This window comes from Leucoraja erinacea, chromosome 28 (genome assembly GCF_028641065.1).
Source record: "Leucoraja erinacea ecotype New England chromosome 28, Leri_hhj_1, whole genome shotgun sequence".
Taxonomy (NCBI): Eukaryota; Metazoa; Chordata; class Chondrichthyes; order Rajiformes; family Rajidae; genus Leucoraja; species Leucoraja erinaceus.
The window spans coordinates 4,723,743-4,739,675 of NC_073404.1; the positions used below are offsets into that span (position 1 = coordinate 4,723,743).

The window sequence follows — 15,933 nt, forward strand, 5'->3', positions numbered from 1 at the left end:
TTTATTCCCAATTCGCTTTCCCCTGCGATAAATCTTGATTCTCATAATTATACACAATGAATGCATTTAGAATAGGAGGCCATCATTTCAAAAGTGCCATGTATTGTGTTTGAGTATTGGGCACCATTTTGTAGGAAAGATGTTGTCAAGCTGGAAAGGGTGCAGAGAAGGCTCGCGAGGATGTTGCCAGGATTCAAGGGCCTGAGCTATAGAAAGTTGAGGAGGTTAGGACTTTGTTCCTTGGAGTGCAAGAGGATGAGGGGTCTCTTGCCCAGAGTAGGGGAATCAAGAACCAGAGGACATGGGTTTAAGGTGAGGGGGGATAGATTTAATAGGAACCTGAGGGGTAACTTTTTTACACAAAGAGTGGGTGTATGGAACGAGCTGCCGGAGGAGGTAGTTGAGGCAGGGACCATCGCAACATTTAAGAAGGTACATGGATAGGACAGATTTAGAGGTTTATGATCCAAACATAGGCAGGTGGAACTAGTGCAGATGGGACATGTTGGTCGGTGTGGGCTAGTTGAGCTGAAGGGCCCATTCCCATGTTGTATGTCTCTATGACTGCAACAAGTATCTCAAAACTTGCATAGTAAATGGTAGGGCAGCACGGTGGCGCAGCGGTAGAGCTGCTGCCTAATGCCCCTGTCCCACTTAGGTAACCTGAACGGAAACCTCTGGAGACTTTGAGCCCCGCCCGAGGTTTCCGTCCGGTTCCTGGAGGTTGCAGGTGGTTGCCGGAGGTTGCAGGTAGTGGAAGCAGGTAGGGAGAGTGACAAAAACCTCCGGGAACCTCCGGGAACCGCACGGAAACCTCGGGTGGGGCACAAAGTCTCCAGAGGTTTCCGTTCAGGTTTCCTAAGTGGGACAGGGGAGCATTACAGCGCCAGTGACCCGGGTTCGATCCTGTCTGTACGGGGTTTTACGTTCTCCCCGTGACAGTGTGGGTTTTCCCCCGAGATCTTCGGCTTCCTCCCACACTCCAAAGACGTACAGGTTTATAGGTTGATTGGCTTGGTGTAAGTGTAAATTGTCCCTAGTGTGTGTCGGATAGTGTTAACTTTCGGTGGTCGCTGGTCAGTGTGGACTTGGTGAGCACTATCCTACACAGACCAGGGACAATTTACTATTTTACCGAAGCCAATTAACCTACAAACCTGTACGTCCTTGGAGTGTGGGAGTGTGGGAGGAAACCGAAGATCTCGGAGAAAGTCACAAGGTTTAGTGTATTATCGTTATTGCCAGGTGCAGCGAGGTACAGTAGAAAGCTGGACACAAAATGTTGGAGTAACTCAGTGGGTCAGGCAGCAGCACTGGAGAAAAAGGAATAGGTGACGTTTTGGGGCAGAACACTTCTTCAGACATCCTTTTTCTCCAAAGATGCTGTCTGACCCACTGAGTTACTCAGGGAGAACGTCTCAACTCAGCCAGCACCCGTAGTCACGATCAAATCCGGGTCTCTGGCGCTGTGAAGGCAGCAACTCCACCGCGGCGCCACCGTGACGCCCCTGAAAGGTGGCAAGAAATCACCGCTCGGAATGAAAGCCTGCAATGACATATTTATCCGTACCACACGCTCCTGAACATGACGTTGTGGGTCAGAAATGAGAAAGACATTCCTCTAATCACACACATCACATTGAAAATGCTTCTGATCCCCTTCTACCCACCCACACCCACTCCATCCCCTTACAGCCAGGTTTAAGCAATATGATTGCAAAATATTTTTATTGAAGTTTTAGCCAAAAATGTGTTATGCCACTTTATCCCAAAAAATGAATAATTCATCTTGTAACAGATTGTGATAGCCTTTTTAGACTGTGCATTCTGGTTAGTGTGTACATGATCTGCTTTGCCATATGCTTTATGAGCGTTTACATTTCCCCGTACTGTGTCATTGCAATACAGCCGCCTGTTGTGTGTCGAGTCAATTACTTATTGTCGCAGGCACAGGTACTGTGAGTACAGGTGCAATGTAGAAGTTGTTTACAACAGCATCACATACGTAGACTCAGACCGCACACACACAAACATGGACGGTGGTGCAGCAGTAGAAACAGAGAAACATAGAAAGCAGGTGCAGGAGCAGGCCATTCGGCCCTTCGAGCCACTTTCCAAATGCGCTGCTATTACATCTTTAATAATCGACCCAAGCATCTTCCCCACTACTGATGTAAGGCTAACTGGTCTATAATTCCCTGTTTTCTCTCTCCCTCCTTTCTTAAAAAGTGGAGTTACATTAGTTACCCTCCAGTCCACAGGAACTGATCCAGAGTTTACAGATTATTGGAAAATGATCACCAATGCAACCATGATTTCTACGGCCACCTCCTTGTGTATTCTGGGATGCAAACCATCAGGCCCTGGGGATTTATCTGCCTTCGGTCCAAATAGTTTACCTAACACCATTTCCTGACTAAGGTTGATTCCCTTCAGTTCCTCCCTCCCGCTAGATCCTCGGTCTCCCTAGTAGTTCTGGAGTTGCTGAGTTGCTGCCTTACATTGCCAGAGACCGTGTTCGATCCTGACCATGGGTGCTGTCTGTACGGAGTTTGTACGTTCTCCCCGCGACCTGTGTGGGAGGGTGGTGAATCTGTGGAATTCATTGCTACAGACAGCGGTGGAGGCCACGTCAATGGGTATTGGTAAAGCGGATATTGACAGGTTCTTTATTAGTGCGGGCGTCTGAGGTTATGGGGAGAAGGCAGGAGAATGGGGCTGTGAGGGAGAGATAGATCAGCCATCATTGAATGACCAAGTAGACTTGATGGGCCAAATGGCCTAATTCTGCTCCAATGGCGTATGACCATATGAACTGCACACCATCAATCTGAACATAACTCTGTTTCTCGCTCTACGTATGCTGCCTGGCCTGCTGAGTACGTGAAGAACTTTCTCTTTTTACTTGTGGTCGATTCATTCTTCTGAGCTACAAATATGTGCCCGGAATGACACAGAGTGCGGCACGGTGGCGCAGCGGTAAAGTTGCTGCCTTGCGACGCCGGATACCTGGGTTCGATCCTGACTACGGGTGCTGTCTGTACGGAGTTTGAACGTTCTCCCCTCGACCGCCTTGGGTTTTCTCCGGGTGCTCCGGTTTTCTCCCACACTCCAAAGACGTGCAGGTTTGTAGGTTAATTGGCTTCTGTAACTTGTTCCGTGTGTGCGGGATAGAACTGGCGTACGGGGGTGGGGGAATCGCTGGTCGGCGCGGACCCGGTGGGTCGACGGGCCTGTTTCCGCGCTGTATCTCCAAAGTTTAAACTTTGGAACAGACAGATTGACATAAATAAATTAGCAATTATGATTACAATATAATACCACCCTCAATCAACTGGGTGCCAGGAAATATGCTTCACATTGCACAGCTTACGTAAGCAGTTTCCTCTAAAAGGAGCACAAACACAAAACAAATTAGCGAACATTTTAATCTCTAATCAACCATTTCCAAGACTTTGTGAAACTGTATCATTTGCAGCTAATAACGTCATAGATGGTGCTGAACTAATCAAAACATCTGTTAAATAATTTACTTAATGGATTCATTTCTAAGGCCTACAGCATAAGAGGAATGGGTTCTCTCTGTACTACCCACTGACAGCAAGTTTGCCCTCTTGCTTTTGCTGAAAATAGCATTTTAGTTTAGTTGCCTCGTGTACTGAGGTATAGTCAAAAGCTTTTTTTGTCTCCTGCTATCCTGTCAGCGAAGAGACTGTATATGATTACAATCGAGCAGTGCACAGTGTACAGACACAGGATAAGGGGAATAATGTATCGTGCAAGAGACCCTTCGTCAGACTGAAGAAGGGTCCCCACCCAAAACATCACCCATTCCTTCTCTCTAGAGATGCTGCCTGTCCTGCTGAGTTACTCCAGCATTTTGTGTCTACCTTCGATTTAAACCAGCATCTGCATTTCCTTCCTATATATATATATATATATATATATATATATATATATATATATATGCTAGACTAAGTGGGACCCGTTGGGTCCCAGCATCACACGGGAGGGCTGGTTCCCCAACGCAATATTCCACCTCTCCACCAATTCCAATATTGGTGGCCATTGGGGGGGGGGGCTAGTATGGTTTCTGGAGTGCTAGTATGGGTGTTGTGAGCTGAAGGGTTTCCAGAGGGCTAGTATAGATATTGTGGGCCAAATGGATTATTGGGCTGGCGGCTCAGTCACTCACGGCTGGTGGGCTGGCAGTTGACTCGCGGCTATTTCTTGAAATTCCATTTCAAGCAGGGTGCAAGGCCACCAAATTCAAGTGCAGTTTCATACCATTTCAAGCAGGGTGCAAGGCCACTAAAGATAGTGAGTCGTGACCTCTCCCTCCTCCATCTTGCAGAGACTGAGCCATGTCCACACTTCTGGGTTTTATAGTCCCTCTCCCCCCCTCCCACCAGAAGGGGCGTGGCCTTCATGGTGTGATTGACAGGAGAGAGAATCTCAACATTTTTTAAACACTAATAACTCTTTTATTTTTAATCGATGGGAAAAATTCTCGGCACCTGATGAGCAGAGGGGGACATTTGATTGTTCTGTTTGGGACATATGGCAATAAACATTCTTGATTGCTGACATGGTTATATTTAAAGACATGTTCTCAACAAAAGACATCTTCAATAATTTACTACCCAGACAAGACTTGAGCCTCAGTGATAGAAGTGAGTTCTGTCAATGACCCGTCAAGTTGGCCCTGATATATTCCTCAGTTAGCAGAGCAGTGGTTCAAGCCCACCTGTGTTTTAGTGTTGTCTACAATAGCACAGTGTGTATTGCATTAAATAAACATGAACAGGCAAAGCTTGGCAGCAATGCAGGCAGGACATCCTAGTAACAACATAGTCACTGGCATTCTTTCATAATGGAGAATTTCAATGTTTAGAGATACAGCATGGAAACAGTCCCTTCGGCCCACCGAGTCCATGCTGACCATCGATGACTCGTTCACATTAGTTCTACAATATCCCACTTTCATAACACAACTAGGAGATGATTCACAGAGAGGCAATTAACCTGCAAACCCGCACATCTTTGAGATGCGGGAATCTGTTTAAAGCCAACAAGGTCTGGCCAGTGACAGTGTCAAGAGTGTTTGATTGTTACAAGTACCGACAACAGAACAATTACATTTTTACTGTGTCCGAGGGGACTGTGGATGCTGGTTTACACCGCAGATAGACACAAAGTGCTGGAGTAACTCAGCGGGACAGGCAGCATCTCTCGAGAAAAATAATAGGTGGCGTTTCAGGTCGGAACCCTTCTTCAGATTGAAAGTAGAAAAGTAGAGGTGGGGGGGGATGAGGAAATAAACTGTAGGTGAGAAAAGTTTAGAACAAAATAAGTTTTTACTTGCAGCAGCATAACAGGCCTGTAAACACAATACTCATAGATAACAGATGATAAACAATGACCCCAATACTAGTGCAACAAAGTGCAGATTCCTCATGTTGTATAGTGTTCAGGAGCCTGATGGCTGTAGCGAAGAAGCTGTACTTGAACCTGGTGGTTATGGTTTTCACTCTTATACCTTCTTACCGATGGCGGGAGTGAAATGAGAGCGTGGCCAGGGTGGTGTGGGGTCTCTGATGATGCTGGCTGCCATTTTGAGGCAGCGACTCCTGTAGATCTGTTCGATTGGATTGGATTCCTTTATTGTCATTCGGACCTTTCGGTCTGAACGAAATTTTGTTGCCTGCAGTCATACATATAATAATAAATAACAAAACATACACTAAACACAAATTAACATCCACCAGGCACCTCCTCACTGTGATGGAGGCAAAAGTCTTAAAGTCTCTGTCTCTTCCCTCCTTGTTCTCCCTCTGCGCTGAGGCGATCCAGGCTTCCGATGTTGGGACCCCACCGGGTGATGGTGAGTAAGTCCCGCGGCTCAACCGAGCTCCGTGAACGGGCCGGTTCAAGTCCCGTGGCCCGGGGTGGCGGGGAGGTCGGTACCCGAGGCGATGTTCACCACTTTCTGTAATCGCCTTCGTTCCTGGGTGTTCGAGCTGCTGAACCAGGCCATGATGCAACTGGTCAATTTGCTCTCTACACCTGTAAAAGTTGAAGAGAGTAGTTATTCGTCAAATCTCCTCGATCTTCCAAGGAAGCAGAAGTGCGGATGGGCTTTTGTTTTTGTGGGTGTAACAATGTGATGTTTCCACAGAGTGGTAGAGTCTAGGATCAGATGGCACAGCAACAAGATGTACCTTTGGAAAGGAAAATAAGAGGAATTTCTTGAGAAAGAGGCTGGTGAATCTGTGGAATTTAATTTTAATATGAGTTTTAGGTTCAGAGATACATCGCGGAAACAGGCCCTTCGGCCCACCGAGTCCGCGCCGACCAGCGATCCCCTCACACTTGCACTATCCCACACACACACAAGGACAATTTACACTTACACCAAGCCAATTAGCTAACAAACCCGTACGTCTTTGGAGTGTGGGAGGAAACCGAAGATCTCGGCGAAAACCCACGCAGGTCACGGGGAGAACGTACGAACACACCGTACAGACAAGCCCTTGTAGTCAGGATTGAACCCGGCTCTGTGGCACTGCAAGGCAGCAGCTCCACTGTTACTCCAGCACTTTGTGTCTTTTTTTGTAAACCAGCATCCGCAGTTCCTTCCCTCAACAATCAGCTCCTTGGTCTTGCAGACATTGAGAGCAAGGGTGTTGTTCGTGCACCATTCAATCAATTACCAATCTCCATCCCACACTCTGACTCATCATTACCCATAGTTAGTCCTACAATGAGTATCAAATTAAATAAGACTTCACCAGACACAAAGAAGAAGCTCTTGCTCGATTGGGAAACCAGTCGACTCCTCGAGTGAGAGTCAGACATCAGAAAGCACTCGGAGTGGAATCCAATTAAGAATCTAAGGCTTTTGAAAGATTGTCATTGTTTTACAGCCGCACCCTTTGTTCTGCAAACGAGGTGCCTTTTTCTCAGGATTAATAAGACTATTGCCTGCTTGTGAATGGTGCTGATGAGGTAGATGGCTCACAACTATCATTTGACAAAAGGTTGTGATCTGCTTTTAGTGAAGTGAGTGATTGCAGATTGAAACACTCCTAGACTGATCAGCCCCATCAGCATAAGTGTTGGTGAAGTGCTTTTGTAGTTCATCGTGCTATGTGTGACTCTGCTGACACAGATGCATTGCAAACAAACACGCCCGGGATAAGTGCATCAGTGGCAACGTGTGTGTTTGTGTGTGGGAGGCGGAAGATTAACTATTTCAGTGCCTGGTAGCTTATTATTAGTGTTTAAGAAGGAAGCAAAGATCATATAGCGGAGCAAGATAGATCACTCCTGCTAAATGCAGTGGTCTGACGTATAGTACGCAACGGAGCGGAACGGAACGTGGGCCTTTTTTTCATCCATTTTAGTAACCCGACCCGACCCGTCGTGCAGTGTAATCAACGTTGCGGGGGAACAGTTTGTGTTAATAAATTAAAATTCTGAAAACGAGGAGAAGATTTTTACCAAAGAACTTTTATTTTTACGAGGATGTTTCCGGAACCGGCTTCCGTCTCCGCACTAGTATCTTTGCTCCGCTGCGGGATCTTTGGTGCGGAGACGGAAGCCGGTTACGGAAATGGGGCCGAAAATTACCCATGAATCTGCCCGACGTCTTTTTCGTCCACTGATCTATCCAGCTCGCTATAGGATCTTTGCAAGGAACTGCAGATGCTGGAAAATCGAAGGTAGACAAAAGTGCTGGAGAAACTCAGCGGGTGCAGCAGCATCTATGGAGCGAAGGAAATAGGTAACGTTTCGGGCCGAAACCCGAAAGGGTTTCGGCCCGAAACGTTGCCTATTTCCAGGGCTTATTATTAGTGATGGTTCCGTTGAAAGCTGCAGCATTAGTGTGTCGTGTCACTTAAGAGTATACGAATCATGCAGCATGGAAACAGGCCCTTCGGCCCAACTAGCCCATGCTGACAACCTGGATCCAGCACATTGACACAATCATTTAGGAAGGAGATGAGGAGGAATTTCTTTACTCAGAGGGTGGTGAATCTGTGGAATTCTTTGCCACAGAAGGCTGTGGAGGCCAAGTCAGTGGATATTTTTTTATAGACAATAGGTGCAGGAGTAGGCCATTTGGCCCTTCGAGCCAGCACTGCCATTCAATGTGATCATGGCTGATCATCCCCAATCAGTATCCCGTTCCTGCCTTCTCCCCATACCCCCTGACTCCGCTATTTTTAAGAGCCCTTTTTTAAGGCAGAGAGATAGATTCTTGATTAGTACGGGTGTCAGAGGTTATGGAGAGAAGGCAGGAGAATGGGGTTAGGGGGGAGAGATATAGATCAGCAATGATTGAATGGCGGAGTAGACTTGATGGGCCAAATGACATCATTCTACTCCTACTCCTTATGATCATAAAGAAAGCCCATCAACGCCTCTACTTCCTTAGAGGATTGGGGAGAGTCAGTAGGTCGATGATGTACGGTAGAGAGCATATTTGACCGGTTGCATCATGGCCAGGTTCAGCCACTCGGATGCCCAAGAATGAAGAAGACATCAAAAGATGGTGAACAATGCCCGGTCCATCACGGGTACCGACCTCCCCACCATCAATGGGATCTACAGGAGTCGCTGTCTCAAAAAGGCAGCCAGCATCATCAGAGACCCACACCACCCTGCCCACGCTCTCATCTCACTCCTGCCATCGGGAAGAAGATATCGGAGCCTGAAACCTGTAACGTCCAGGTTTAGGAGCAGCTTCTTCCCACAAACCATCAGGCTATTAAACGCTACAACCTTCAAATAAGATCCGAACTGTATAGACTTAGGGACATTGGTTTTGGCTTTGTTCTATTACTAGTTATTTTGTTCTTATCTACTGAACTTCTTTCTTGTTGTTTACTGTGACGTTTACAGAGTGCTGTGTTTACATATCTTTTGTACTGCTGCAAGTAAAAATCTCATTGTTCCGATTCGGGACATGTGACAACACAGCGTTCTTGACCCTTGATCCCTCTAAACCTTTCCTATCCATGTTCCTGTCCAATTGATGGGATCTGTCCAGAAATGTTTGAAGATGTTCCAAAGGTTTGTAGGCCAATTGGCTTCGTAAAATAGTAAATTGTCCCCAGTGCGTGCCTGATGTGTACGGGGTCAGCGCAGACTCGGTGGGCCGAAGGGCCTGTTTCTGTGCTGTCTCTCCAAACATAACCATTTGGGGTGGCACGGTGAGAACACATGGGTGCGTCACATCTAAGAGTTAATATTTCAAGTGAGAAACAGTAATTAGCTTCATTCAAGCTATAACAAGAAATCTGATAAATCTAAAATCAGAAGCAAGGCATGAAGTTACCTTCTTTACGGATATATAGAAATGTAACTTAACGTTAGGGCCGCACGGTGGCGCAGCGGTAGAGTTGCTGCCTTAAGGCCCCTGTCCCACTTTCCCGAGTTGCTCACAAACTCTCCCGAGTTTTCTCCTTGATTCAAACTCTGAGAATTACGGTAATAGCCAGCGTAGGTACTCGGGGCTACTTGTTTTACTCATGGACATTTTTCAACATGCTGAACAAACGTCCCGACTTACCTGATGCCCCGAGTACCCACGGCTGGCATTACGAACCGTTACGAAATATCTACGGACCCCTACGGACTCACTACGGACATTCTCCGAGTTTGAATCAAGGGGAAAACTCGGGAGAATTCGTGAGTTACTCGGGAAAGTGGGACAGTGGCTTTACAACTCCAGAGACCCGGGTTCCATCCTGACTATGGATGCTGTCAGTACAGAGTTTATACGTTCTCCCCGTGACCTGTGCGGGGTTTTCTCCGGGAGCTCCGGTTTCTTCTGACACTGCAAAGACGTGCAGGTTTGTAGTTTGTATGGAAATGTATGGCAAAATTGTAAAAATTGTTGTGTGTGTGTGTGTGCGCGTGTGTGTGTGCGCGTGTGTGTGCGCGTGTGTGTGTGCGTGTGTGTGTGTGTGTGTGTGTGTGTGTGTGTGTGTGTGTGTGTGTGTGTGTGTGTGTGTGTGTGTGTGTAAGATAACGTTGGTGAATGGGGCGGTGATTGTGGGTCGGCACGGGCTCGGTGGACCGAAGGGCCTGTTTCCACATAGTATCTCCAAACTAAACATAAACAAGTTCTTAAGTCGAGAACATGGTATACATTTGCCGGTTGAGGCTCCGACACTAATGGATTTTTGTTCTTTGTCTTTGCAGTGTTCATCATGGCGTCTGGGCTTCTGGTTTATCCGTTCGGGCTGAACTCCTCCATCGTGCGGAAGTACTGCGGGGATTCCAGCATCTATCACGCAGCGGAGTGTCAGATCGGATGGGGCTACATGCTGGGGATTGTTGGGGTCATGCTCGCAGTCTTCCTGCCCTTCTTCTCCAAATATGCGCCGAAGGAATCCCTTTCACCGACTCCAATACCGGCGCTGTTATAGTACTTGTTGCTGGAGGAGCCGCCGTTGTACAATATCCTGCTTTTACACCTTCAGAAACGAGCGGAAGATAATGGAGGCATCCCAGAGAGCCAGGAAAACAGCTCAAACAAGGGCCCATTTGCATTGTGACCCAAGTGCATTCAGTGAAACGTCTTCCTGATTCCCACAAGATGCACAGCGCGCGTCCGACACTAGCAATTCACCTGAAAAGTTGCAAGGAAATGAATTACAAGGAAAGTAACGCCCTGTCAGTTACTGCTACGCCAACCTTGAACCAATCATCATACCAACTCCAGCCCACTTGTAATTCTCACCAGGGTCGGCGGTGGTTTTCACGACAATGCTGAGCTGGGTTATTTGCAGATAAAGGTGGGTTAAATTTGTTGAAGAATTCCTGTTATTGCCAGTCGACACGCACTCGGTGGTCCTATGGGCCTCTTTCCATAATAACAGGAATGGGCTCAGTGAAAATATCAGAGCAACAGAACCACGGCATGGTGTTGTATTAGTGACAAGAAGACTATTGAGGCTCGTGTTGAAAAAGAACTGAACAACTTGGGAAATGGGGCAACAATTCTGTCCTTCCAACCAGGATATTTTGTCAGTCCGAAGCATCTGAACATCAAGACAACTGGTGGACGGAACTATATGTCTTCTTTCTGAGGTCTAATTTGCAAAGTGTTTTTTTTTTAATGCACTGGAACGCGAGAATAGGCTGGAGAGATCGCAGATATCTCCAGCTTCAGAGACAAGCTTATCAGATGACTGGATGTCACTGCACGTTGTGTAGGATCAGAATCTCGGCGATACACCTCACACTGAAATCTCTTTGGTGGATGGAGATGAAAATGAAATTTGGTCCAACCATTCCTTATACAAATGCTTCCGGTGAAGGTTAGACGATCAGATCTGTGGTGTGCAAGTTCTCAAGGGGGCTTGCAATCTACTCAAATCTTTTGAGCGCATTTTCTACTCATGCAGTTCATTTGACAAATGGTTTTAACACTCAATACCGAATGTTTATCTTTTAAATAAAGGGCCCCGCCAACCATCTGTCTGGCCTTCGTGTCAGTGTGAAGACACACGTCAGAACTTGTAGTACAGCCATAATGAATCATTCAGAATGAACATTTAGATAGACGCAAATATATGGCCTGTTTCCTTTACCACTGTTACTTTCCTGCATATCTTTCATTCATTTGTTCTTCACCTCTCTACATCACCGTCTATATCCCTCGTTTTCCTTTCCCCTGACTCTCAGCCTGAAGAAGGGTCTTGACCCGAAACGTCACCTATTGAGTCTGAAGAAGGGTCTCGACCCGAAATGTCACCTATTCCTTTCCTCCAGAGATGCTGCCTGCCCCGCTGAGTTACTCCAGCTTTTTGTGTCTATCTTTGGTGTAAACCAACATCTGCAGTTCCTTCCCACACAAATATATACTCTGGGTGTAATCTTCATTACGTATTACTGTGGTGCCCTCTAAGCATGCAGCAAAATTACTTCCTTATTGACTTAATATTCCTTATTATTCATACACTACACTGCATTACTTTGCCACTTGCAGCATCCATTTCATAAAACATGCACAGTGATTATACCTTGCAAGCTCGGACCCAGGGACATTAGTGGAATTGATGCCATATGGAAATCAGCCAGGAATATTACATAGAATCCCACATCTCTGACACTTTCTGTGAGTATCCAGTTAACGTATTAACTGAGTTCATGTCACTTTAGACGTTTAGAGATACAGCGATGAAACAGGCCCATAGTTCCACCGAGTGTGCGATCACACCGTACACTAGCCCTATCCTGCACACCAGAGGTCATTTACAATTTTCAGAAGCCAATTAGCCTACAAACCCGTACGCCTTTGGAGTGTGGGGGGAAACCGGAGCACCCGGAGAAAACCCACGCACTCAGAGAGAGAACAGTACAGACAGCACCCGTAGTCAGGATCGAACCCGGGTCCCTGGCGCTGTATGGCAGCAACTCTACCGCTGCGCCACCGTGTGGCCCTAATGTTAAGTTATATTTCTGTAAAAAAGGCAACTTCATGTCTTACGTCTGGTTTTCGATTTATCAGATTTATAATTTGAATGAAGCTAAATACTGATTCTCACTTGAAATATTAATTCTTAGATGTGATCTCACACCCTACAAGTTGGGGGGGAGTGATTTACAGTGGGTCAATTAACCTACAATCCCGCACGTCTTTGGGACGTGGGAGGAAACCGGAGCACCCGGAGGAAACCCACGCGGTCACAGGGAGAACGTGCAAACTCCACACACGAACAAGAAACGAGGTCAGGATCGAACCTGGGGTGGCACGGTGGCACAACGGTAGAGTTGCTGCCTCACAGCGCCAGAGACCCGGGTTCAATGCTGGCTACGGGTGCTGTCAGTACGGAGTCTGTACGTTCTCCCCGTGACCGTGTAGGTTTCCCCCGGGTGCTCCGGTTTCAAGACCCACAGGTTAGCAGGTTAATTGACTCTGGTAAAGATTGTAAATTGTCTCTAGTGTGCAGGATGGTGCTAGTGTACGGGGTGATCACTGGTCGGCACAGACTCGGTGGGCTCAAGATGCTGCTTCCTCACTGTATCTCTAAACTAATCTAAACCTACAAACCCACACGTCTTTGGGATTTGAGAGGGAACCAGAGCACCCGGAGGAAACCCACGTGGTCACATGGAGAACGTGCAAAAACCACACACAGACAGCACCCGAGGTCAGGATCGAACCTTAGTCTCTGACGTTGTGAGGGCGGCAACTCTACCAGCTACATCACTGTGTGTCAGAAAAAATTTAAATAATGTTTAGAATCTGTTAAACAGCTGATAATACATCCAAACAAAGATACTTCCCTAATCCCATGTAACCCTTTCTTTCCCTCTCTCTCCATCCCTCCCCCATCCCAGTTCTCCGACCAGACTGCCTGTCCTCCTGATTAAATTTTATCTTTGTCACTCTCCCCGAGCTAACAGTGATCTTTTCTACTTTTCCTTGAGCTTTGTCTCCTTTGATCTCTCATTTTCACGCCTTACCCCTCCATATCTCCGCGTCTCCGTCTCCCCTGAATCTCGGTCCTGAAGAAGGGTCTTGACCCACAAGGTCACCCATTCCGTCTCTCCAGAGATGCTGCCTGTCCCGCTGAGTTACCCCAGCATTTTGTGTGTATCCCTGGGAAGGACTGCACGTGCCAACAAACTTGTTGAAGACCGACCGCATCAATCAATTTTTGACTGCAAAGCTTCAGAGACACCAACCACGCATTGCAGGTTCCCGGCATTAGGTGAACAAATGTCACGCATACAAACCTAACTGGTGAATCCGCAAAGAATGTGTGACTAAAACTCCATTAGCAAAATATTGAAGTAGTGTGTCACCAATAATGATCAACAACATCCATAATGTCTTTCCTGGACCTTACAAAATTCAATGCCGCTTTGGATCAATAGAAAAGCAAATTGAATCTTAATTGATCATTGTGATTTTGAAAGTGGTGTCAATAAGCCAACGCTGCCCTATGATTACTCAACGCGCCACAGTGCTGTGTCTAACGTGGAGAAATTGTGACTTTATTACTTTGTCGGAACAAAATCGCTTCGCGCACTTACGGTACTTTAATGTGGTAGAATTGCCTGAACGTCCCTTCCACAGGTGCTTGCAAAAATACATGTAGAATTATAGAGTTGTACAGCATGGAAACAGGCCCTTCAGCCCAGCTTGTACATGCCGACCAAGATTCCCCATCTGCCCGAGTCCCACCTGCCCGTGTTTGGCCCATATCGGTCTATCCTTGTACCTCTCCAAGTGTCTTTTAAATGTTGTTATAGTACCTGCCACAACTACCTCCTCTGGCAGCTCGTTCCATACACCCACCATCCTCTGTGAAAAAGTTGCCCCTCAGGTTCCTTTCCCCTCTCACCTTAAACCTATGTCCTCTGATTGTTGATTACCCTACTCTGGATAATCTTCCCCTTGTAGTTCTGGTATAGAGGGTGAAAACAGGCCCTTCGGCCCACCTAGTTCATTCTGGCCTTCAACCAATTTACACGTAACCTTCTATTTATTCGGGTCAGATTCTATAGCCCATATTCAACCACTCACCTACACACTGGGTGCAATTTACATTAAACCTGCCAGCCTTGTTGGCTTTGGGATCTGGGAGGAAACTGCAACGGCCCCGAGAGAGAAACTGGCCCAACCACATGCAAACTCCGCACAGACAGTACTCAAGGTCAGGATTGAACTCAGGTCACTGGTGCTGTAAGGCAACAGCTTAGTTTAGAGATACAGAGCGGAGACAGGCCCTTCGGCCCACCGAGTGAGTCCACGCCGACCAGCCATCCCCGTACATTAACACTATCCGACATACACTAGGGACATTGTACATTTATACCGAGCCAATTAGCCTACAAACCTATGTGGAGAGTGGGGAGGAAACCGGAGATCGCGGAGAAAACCCATGTAGGTTGCGGGGAGATCGTACAAGCTCTGTACAGACAGCACCCGTGGTTGGGATCGAACCTGGGTCTCTGCCGCTGTAAGGCAGGAACGCTACCGCTGCGCCACCGTGCCACCCACACTTCCAACCGCGACGTAGAGCTCCATAACCTTAACCTGCTTTCTAATCTCACTATAATCATCATTGGACGCTAGAACTAGTGGGCGTGGAGAGGCCATTTCCAATGGTGAATGATTCTAGGACCAGAGGGCACAGCCTCAGAATAAAAGGACATAGCAATAGAAAGGAGATGAGGAGGATCTTCATTAACCAAAGGCTGGTGAATCGATGGAATTCATTGACTCAGACGGCTGTGGAGGCCAGGGCTTGGGATATTATTAACGAGGTGATTAACAGGTTCTCGATTAGTAAAGTTGTCAATGGTAATGGGGAGAAGACAGGAGAATGGGGCTGAGAGGGAGAGATAGATCTGCCAGGATTGAAATGCAGAGTAGACTCGATGGGCAGAATTGCCGAATTCTGCTCCTATGTCTTGTGAACGTATCTTGTTCTTGTATTGCCACTTGCACTGTAACATGTTGTCCTGCCCACTTCCTTCAGCAAAGCAGTGGGGGTCAGTAAACCGCAGAGATCGCCACAGGTATCAGCTTCACACTCACCGCACTGCAGTAACCCGCACAGCACGAGGCCTTTGCCACCCTCGTCCTCTCCCCTCCGGCCAAACTGTGACACGTTCAGCCCTTGTCAGGGGCGTGCAAGAAGAACCATGGTCAGAAGCTGACAAAATCACACTGTCCTTAACTAACGCTGTGGGTCTGAAGAAGGGTCTCGACCCGAAACATCGCCCACTCCTACTCTCCAGAGATGCTGCCTGTGCCGCTGAGTTACTCCAGCATTCTGTGTCCATCTTGGTCAGGAGAACAACTGGGGTTCACTTTAGAACAGAAGTTCAGGGAAGTAGATCCATTTCCTATATTTGCAATTCGTTACAGATCCAAGGAAGGAGTCCAACATTCCCTTTCAC

General features: G+C 47.1%; 1 protein-coding gene across 1 annotated transcript in view; it reads left to right on the top strand.

Moving 5' to 3' along the window:
* The window catches only part of LOC129710529 (LHFPL tetraspan subfamily member 7 protein), a 221,720-nt gene extending 207,671 nt beyond the window's left edge, over positions 1-14,049 (top strand). Inside the window, exon 4 of the mRNA XM_055657562.1 lies at positions 10,213-14,049. Within this exon, the coding sequence (XP_055513537.1) occupies positions 10,213-10,439 (227 nt within the window). The 3' untranslated portion in view covers positions 10,440-14,049. The remainder of the gene's footprint in view (positions 1-10,212) is intronic.
* Positions 14,050-15,933: the final 1,884 nt, after the last annotated feature.